This window comes from Maniola hyperantus, chromosome 24 (assembly GCF_902806685.2).
Source record: "Maniola hyperantus chromosome 24, iAphHyp1.2, whole genome shotgun sequence".
Classification (NCBI taxonomy): domain Eukaryota; kingdom Metazoa; phylum Arthropoda; class Insecta; order Lepidoptera; family Nymphalidae; genus Maniola; species Maniola hyperantus.
The window spans coordinates 20,517-29,046 of NC_048559.1; the positions used below are offsets into that span (position 1 = coordinate 20,517).

General features: G+C 46.9%; 1 protein-coding gene across 9 annotated transcripts; it reads left to right on the top strand.

Moving 5' to 3' along the window:
• The first annotated feature begins 255 nt into the window (after positions 1-255).
• On the top strand, positions 256-8,216 carry m-cup (ankyrin repeat protein mann-cup). 9 transcript variants are annotated; one of them, XM_069506792.1, is made up of 10 exons: positions 256-359; positions 463-648; positions 2,055-2,278; positions 2,348-2,748; positions 3,773-3,942; positions 4,121-4,283; positions 4,356-4,611; positions 6,577-6,725; positions 6,848-7,096; positions 7,865-8,216. In XM_069506792.1, the coding sequence occupies exons 2-10, from the start codon at positions 491-493 to the stop codon at positions 8,090-8,092; spliced, it is 1,998 nt and encodes a 665-aa protein (XP_069362893.1). In that variant the 5' UTR covers positions 256-359; positions 463-490; the 3' UTR covers positions 8,093-8,216. The 9 variants fall into 9 exon arrangements, with proteins under 9 accessions (XP_069362893.1, XP_069362892.1, XP_069362894.1 ...); XM_069506791.1 differs by having other exon boundaries at positions 262-359; positions 2,070-2,278; XM_069506793.1 differs by lacking the exon at positions 7,865-8,216 and adding an exon at positions 7,675-7,815 and having other exon boundaries at positions 262-359.
• Positions 8,217-8,530: the final 314 nt, after the last annotated feature.

Genomic DNA, 8,530 nt, shown 5'->3' on the forward strand with positions numbered 1-8,530 from the left:
CTGTTCATCTAAGGTAGAGGCGCTGACAACAAAATGAAAATGATGAATGCAAAGAAGTTGGAAGTAGGTACCTACCTACTCTTGTCTCTTGTACTACTATAACGTAATGGATGAATGAAATCACCAAAGAGATACGTTATGAATTATGAACTTATGATAACGAACTAACGAACTAACCGAAGTCGTAGAGTTATTCATCCAAGACTTGAATCGATTGCATGGAGTAGGTAGGTAGGTACCTACCTAAAGTAATATAGACTATGTATAGACTGGTCGATTGTCAAATTCCAAGAGGGTTTTCCACGGAACAGAACAAGAACAGTTTTTTCTGTTCCGTGGGGTTTTCTTATATGTTATTGGTCTGTGGTTTTCTTTTTTTGTTTATTGTAATGTGATTGTAATCATATTGTAATTTTTCATTTTTGTTTGCGAGTTGGTAATTGATATTAATTGAATCAGTAGTTGCAGACTGCAGTAGACACCGCGCGCGATGTGGGAGGAGGCGGCGGGCGTGAGCAGCTTGCAGGGCGCGAAGCTGCTGGGCGAGGCCAAGCACTGCGACGCGGTGTTCGCCGAGCTGATGCAGGAATGCAAGCACAGCGCGCCCGGCGCGCGCCTGTCCGCCCGCCTGCGCGCCGCGCTCGAGAGGTACGCACCATTCTCTAATATTCTGTAGGGTACCTACTTGCAACATGCACAAGCCACAAAGGTAGGTACGGGAAACACGGAACGGGGAACAGTGGATCACTTTTTGTTCATATAGGGAACTGTTGCTCGATTTGGGAGACTTGAGTTTTAAACAGCAGTAGTATATCATGGATCGGGTACAAATTCACAGTTGATCACGTAGGTACACTTTTTTAACCATTTGATAACACTTTTCTTCTACTAACGTTACAATTTTAATTTTATTAATTTAAAATACACAGAGCTACTAGAACTTAACGTGTACCAAAGCCGAAAACTCCGCACTTATGACCTTTTTCTATAAACACACCACATAAATAGTCAGATGTGCTCACAACTTTGCATTTACCTTTACGTTGTTACCTTTTTTAAAAATAAGTGTAACCACTACTTGTTTCCAGTCTGTTGGCTTGTTTCCAGTCTGTTGGGAGCCTTCTGTTGCCAACGACAGATTCATTAGTAAAGTAGTCTATTCTTATTGCTGTGAAATCTTTCCTAATTGATACAATGTGGAAAAATGTCTCTTTGAAAATCAGATCAACTTTTAGTTCACTCTTCACACTCTTAATTTCTTTTCCTCCTTTGAAAACTTGCGATTATAAGTTCTATTAAGGTCAGAGTATCTGTATCATGATTAGGGCATGCTCACACCGCTCAGGATGGGTTTCCAACGAGTCGCACCCAATGGTGTAACAGTGTGACTCGTTGGGAATCCATCGGGGAAAAAAAACCCATTGAGTTACGCCCAAGCTACAGTGTGACTCGTTGGGAATTACAATGAATAAAAAAGTTCCAACTAGTAACCGTGTGACTCTTTGGAAAAAAAAACAATGAGTTCCCACTTCCCAACGAGTCACCGTGTGACACATAATATTATGTTAAATAATACGATAATTAATCATAAGAACGTGTTTATTGAGCTGAGTAGCAAAACATGACTGTTCAACAATTATCATTTTTTATCTACCCACTTGTATTATCTTTTATTACAAAAAGGTAAGCAAATGATGTAGGTTTTTATACATGACACACATAATATCCTTAATAAATATAACTAAATTAAAATGAATATTCCCAACGAGTCACACCCAGAGTAACATGTGACTCGTTGGGAACTACAATGGATAAAAAGTGGCAACCAGTAACAGTGTGACTTGATGATGTATTAATTCTCACCAATATATCATATCATCTTACAAATAAAAATTTATGACAATCAGGAAGCATAAAATTTTACCAATTCTGAATAAATGATTTGAGTTTGAGTTTGAGTTTTGAGTTTGATGAGAGAAAAATTTCCATGAGCTCCCAACGAGTAACACTGTGATACAATCAAGTGTGAGTGGTTGGGAACCCACCGTGCTCAGGTTGGGATGTTGCAGGATGCGACCGGCGCAGCGGCGCGCCGTGGTGTCGCGCGTGCGGGACGGCTGCGCGCCGCTGTTCGTGGCGAGCCGGCGCGGCAACGTGGAGCTGGTGGAGTACCTGGTGCACGTGTGCGACGCCGACCTGGAGCAGCGCGGCGTGTACGAGGTGCCGCACGACCGCAGCACGCACACCGTCACGCCGCTGTGGTGCGCCGCCGTCGCAGGTATGCGCCGTGTACGTGGCGAGCCGTTCTTAATACGGTTTGGCTGTAAGTGAATGTTGCATGACGCAGGTCGGCTGGGCGTGCTGCGCGCGCTGGCGGACGCGGGCGCGGCGCTGGACGCGGCCAGCGACAGCGGCTCCACGCCCGTGCGCTCCGCCTGCTTCATGACGCACGTGGAGGTGGTGCGCGAGCTGCTGGCGCGCGGCGCCGACCCGCACCGCCCCAACCACACGGGCGGCACGTGCCTCATCAACGCCGTGCAGTCCGTGCCGCTGTGCGCGCTGCTGCTGGCGCACGGCGCCGCGGTGGACGCGCAGGACCTGCAGCGCAAGACGGCGCTGCACTACGCGGCGCAGGAGCACCGCCTCGACACGGCGCGCCTGCTGCTCGACCACGGCGCCAGCGCCGCGCTGCGCTCGCGCGCCGGCGACGACGCGCTGCGCACCGCCGCGCTCAAGGGCGCCGCACAGGTCACTATCCCCGCCGCCGCGGCTGTCGCACGCACGTACTCCCGCCAGCGCCCGTGCTATCACAAACTGGTTTAGCGAGGGTGGTGCGGGTGTGGGGCGTCCCCACCCCGACTGCCACGTCGACCTGTCGCGTACTACTGTTATTGTCTTAGTAAAATATTTGAAAAAGTGTTACTAACGCAATTAGGTAATTATTTTAACATCAATGGATTTCTACACAAACAACAATTTGGGTTCACGAAGGGCAGATCTACAACTCACGCTGGAGCTGACCTGATACAGAATATTTAAAGGCCTGGGGAAAATCGCAAAATGCAATTGAAACGAATGCTTTAGGCAATTTAAAAGTAAAATAAAGGAAATTTTAATTTAAAAAAGTTAACAAAACTAATGATTATATTGATGATAAAAACGCATGGAAAATATAGCACTGCACACGCTATTCGACGAGCTAGGATAATAAATATAGCACTGCACACGCTATTCGACGAGCTAGGATAATAAATATAGCACTGCACAGGCTATTCGACGAGCTAGGATAATAAATATAGCACTGCACACGCTATTCGACGAGCTAGGATAATAAATATAGCACTGCACACGCTATTCGACGAGCTAGGATAATAAATATAGCACTGCACACGCTATTCGACGAGCTAGGATAATAAATATAGCACTGCACACGCTATTCGACGAGCTAGGATAATAAATATGTACTTGTGTACATTTGATTACATTTTATTATGTTGATATGAAAATTATGTATTTGCTTGAGTACCTATCTTTTTCTTTTTTTATAGTGCATTTATGACATTTTATTACAAAACTACGTTCATGTCCGCCATCTTGGATTTGAAAATAAATGTCATCATCGAATTCAGCATCCCGGAAAAGTGCCCATTCAGTCAATACTTGTTACACACGCAATATGTAAGTGTGACTTACCGGGAAAAAATTCCCATTGAGTCACAGTAATAACCCGGTGAGTGGGGTTGTGTAGTTAAGTGACGCGTGTGTGTCGCAGGTGGTGGCGCTGCTGCTGGCGCGCGAGCCGACGGACGCGGCGCGCGCGGCCGACGCGCTGGAGCTGCTGGGCGCCACGCAGCTGGACGAGTTCAACGACGCCGCGGCCGCGCTGCAGGCGTGGCGCCGCGCCAGCGCGCTGCGCGCCGCGCACCAGGCCGCCAAGACTGGGTGTGTATAGCATAGTTAGACAGCTTATGCTTATTTTACATTTCTTAAAATCGTTCATTGACACTCATCATAATTTATTATCTTACAAATTTAAAATTCTGTAAATATGATATTATGCCGTTTTACAATAAATCAAGTCTGCCGGTATGAATTGGTATCGGCCTCGGGCCCTGTGCAGGCACGAGGAGGCGGCGCAGGCGCTGTCGGACGCGGCGCTGGGCGGCGTGCGCGAGTGGCGCGGGCTGGCGGAGCTGGCGGCGCTGGCGGGCGACGCGGACGCGCTGCGCACGCAGGCGCTGCTCGTGGCGGCGCGCGTGCTGGGCGCCAAGCACAAGGACACGGTGCGTGCTCGCTCTCGTAGCATTGCAGCAGACTAGCGAGCGGCGAGTTAGTATCGTGGGTGCGTGTGTCAGGTGTTCCGGCTGATGTACCGCGGCGCGGCGCACGCGGACGCGTTCCGCTACCAGCGCTGCATCGACCTGTGGAGCTGGGCGCTGCGCGTGCGCATCGCGCGCGACACGCTGCTGTACACCGACACGTGCCACACGGCCAGCGCGCTCACCCGCCTGCTGCTGGACGCGGGCGGCGGGCGCCTGGAGCGCGCCGGCGACCTGCCCCGCCACGACGACGTGCTGCGCGTCTTCACGCTGCTCGCGGACCATCTGCCCGGTGAGTGCTGAGTGAGCGGTGACTGACTTGTGATTATTTATTAATTGTGTGTGTAAGGGATTTTTTTATTATTATATTTGTAGGAAAGACACTGATAAGCCTTTCCTAGAAGATAAGATAATGATGATAATGATTAGGACGGATACGTCATTCATATGTCAGGATTACAACATATTAGATTAACCAAGCCTACCTGGGCGCACTAACATTATTCTCGCACACTACGAGAGATATCACAGACTACTCACAACTATACCTACCCTCAATAATAATGAGTCATGATAACAACGTCTCTTATGAGACTAGACAATGCTAACTAACACTAGCTAAGTCCCTACCTAGCGACCGGCTCCACCATCCCCATACCGGTCCCAGACCAACCAGCTAACCTAGCACACCACACTTAGTTCAATAATTAACATCAACTACAACAATCACGTTTGGCTTATACAAATTGGAACGATACTCACCAGATAAACAAGCTGTCTAGATCACTTCCACGCACAATTATACCACTACCACCAAACACACTCACAGCAACCTTTCACAACCTAGTAGTATAACCTCAAACAACTGAAACCACATTAGGTTATAACAACAATAATAAAATCTACAGTATGACACACATAGTGTCTACTGAGTATGCCAGACGAATAATTAATCAGTTCGCCCAGTTCATTTGGTTTGTTTGTCATTTGGTGGTTTGGTTATCAATTCGACTGATTCTTTTTTTTTTGTATGTTTGTTACGCGATTACTCCGTCAATTATGAACCGATTTTGATGATTCTTTTTTTGTTTTGTAGGACGAGGTGGTCCTATTTTAATTTGGTAAAGATCTGATGAATATCTTCGGAAATGGAGAACGGAACTCCTCAATTAATAAGAGTAAATTGCTCGCGATCATTGTAAACAGTAGGATTTTAACCGGGCATAGTAGGTATATTTTTAACCGACTTGAAAAAAGGAGGAGGTTCTCAATTCGAATGTATGTCATTTTGTATGTTTGTTACGCGATTTTTTCGCCAAATATGAACCGATTTATAATGATTCTTTGAAACAGTAGGTTTTTAACCAGGCATATCATATTTTAGTACGTAGTAGGCCACTAAAAATTGTGAAATAAAAAAATTTCAAAAAATAAATAAAAACCTACTTCAATAACCACCAACACTAAAAAGTCGGTTTTTTTTTTTTAAATTTTTTTATAGTCTCACAACAACGGTGGGGCGATTACGTAATGATCAATAAGCCATCTTTTTACAATTATTATACGGCTCTGCCGGCATATTATTTTTTAATTAAGACCGACTAGTTACATTCAAGATAGTATTACTAAAATTAAAAACAGGTATTCTGCTTAGTAGTACACCATTTAAATGTTTTTCTAGTTTATTATTATGAACTAGAAAAAAAACCAAAAAAATAAAATAAAGATGCAACTCATGAACGAGTTATTCCCGTTGAATCACACTCCCGTGTGTAACACTGTGACTCAATGGGAATTTTTAAAAACAGTTGTCATTGAGTAACTGTGTTACTCAACGGGACAACTTTGCGTGTGTAACAAGTGTTAACTGAATGTGCACTTTTCCGGGATCTCATTTATTTTCAAATCTAAGATGGCGGACATGAACTTTTTACAAAAGTGTAGACATGGGTGTCGTTTTCAGGGTTTTCGAAGATGCTGAATTTGATGATGGCATTTATTTTTAAATCCAAGATGGCGGACATGGACTTTTCACAAAAAATAGACACAGGTGTCGGTGTCTGGCTTTCTGATAATGCTTGAGCTATTGCACAGGGAGTGATACTTAAATGAATTGTGAATGTGCGGCGAGTGAGCGTTGAGTGGTGCGTTTCGAAAAAGGCATCTTTGTTAGAATTGTGCGTCAGCGTCGAATGAGCGATGAGGGAGTAGTGTCCATGTGGCGCTGATGCAGCCGTGTCGGTGTGTCGTGCTGCAGAGTGCCGGGCGGCGCTGGTGGCGCGGCCGGTGCACAAGAAGCAGGCGGAGACGTTCGACCGCGCGCTGCGCTGCGTCACGCACCTGCTGCACCTGCTGCTGCAGACCGCGCCCGACGACGAGCCGAGCCGAGAGCGCGTCACGAGACAGGTGACGTACCGCGCTCATGTTGCATTTCATGAAACGTTGTGGCTCGAAAGGAGTTCAGATTTGTAATCAATAATGTATTTGAGAAGCTAATCCAGATCAGTATCGGCATGCTGTGCGCGCAGGTGGCGCGGCTCGTGGCGGCCGACGTGCGCAGCGCGCACACGGGCGACTCGCTGCTGCACCTGTGCGCGTCGCGCCTCAACGTGGTGCGCTCCACGTACTTCGCGGACGAGCTGGGCGCGCCGCCCGTGTTCCCGTCCGCGCGCGTCGTGCGCCTGCTGCTGCGCGCCGGCGCCGACGCGCGCGCGCGCAACGAGGCGCGCTCCACGCCGCTGCACGTCGCCGCCATACCCTACAACTTCTCCACCGAGGTAAGATCCTTTTATTTCCTAATCCTATTCACTCGGCTGGTTTGGCTCGGCTTTCGCCCCAAAATAATGTTTCCATCTTTATTATATCGAACACGATCGTAATATAGACAGCAAATCGATTCATTTAATCAACGAGTCGCACGGAGCCGCTGGATCCAGGCGGCGCAAGACCGTGGCGTGTGGAAGTCCCTACAAGAGACCTATGTCCAGCAGTGGACGTCTATTGGTTGATGATGATGATGAATCAACTAGCTGCCTCATCTCGAAAACCCTTTCCAAGTGGTGTATACAGCAACGTTAACCCAAGTCGAATGGATAACAATTGCAAAATGGATCATATGAAAAATAATACGGAAGCCCACCGCCTAATTGTTCCACAAGAATCCCTACCATTGTGTGGATGTTGGTCAACGATCAAAACTTCCATAATATGTTATAATAAATTTTATTTGATGTAAACGTTCCCGAACTTTCAGTTTTTTCTTAGTCTGTTCCTAATAAATAGTACGTGGGAAAGATTTCACAGAGATGTCGCTGGACCATTTGAAGGCAATCAAACAAAATGGTTTGTGTTACAGGATGCGCTGTTCAAATAACAATTAGCAATACAACCTATGACAAAAATCACTACCGAGAAACTGACAAATTGAATAGCATTTGACTACATTCGGCCTACCCAAAATGATCGTGTCAGATAATGGACCCCACTTTACAAGCTGAATATTAATAGTAAAGTTTCCCCCGATGATGTGCGGACGTGGGTTGCAGCTGGTGAGCGTGCTGCTGGCGGGCGGCGCGCACCTCGACCAGCCCAACAAGTTCGGCGACTCGGCCGCCGAGCTCGTGCCGCTCAACCGCGGCTCGCGCGTGTGCGTGCTGCGGCACGTGTCGCTCGCGTGCCTCGCCGCGCGCGCCGTGCTCGCGAGCCGCCAGGCCGTGCCCGCGTGCGCGCTGCCGGCCACGCTGCACGCCTTCCTCGCCCTGCACTGCGCCTAGCGTGCCGGCTGGTAGGGTGTTCCGCAATATGACGCGGTATCGATTGTTCTGGCCAGGCTTTAGGTATTGTTATTGATACGATTAGTCTAAATGAATAAAGGTTTCAATTATTTAATATCATTAACACGCTGCTCTATTATTTTTGATCTGAACTCCCCCTCGTCTATATTAAACTATTTACACAAAACATAATATCTTTTGCCAGTAGTACCACAAGTTTATAATTCGAGCATAAAAACACTAACGGCAAAGCAAAATGCACCTAACTCACTTGGTTTAGGGTTCTAGTTTGTCCATACCAGTATCCCAGGGGAAAACATGTTATAAAAGAAGTATTAGGTAGGACCAATAAAATTATTTTGAATACCGTTGCTCGAAAAAAACATTTTGAATGCTAACTACATGGCTAGTAAACAAGCCATGTAAGTTAAATTTTCA

Coding starts and splice junctions, on each gene's coding strand:
- m-cup (XM_069506791.1), top strand. Junction 2,749..3,772: donor CGCTCAAGGGCGCCGCACAG/GTCACTATCCCC, acceptor TGTGTGTCGCAG/GTGGTGGCGCTGCTGCTGGC. Junction 3,943..4,120: donor CACCAGGCCGCCAAGACTGG/GTGTGTATAGCA, acceptor GGCCCTGTGCAG/GCACGAGGAGGCGGCGCAGG.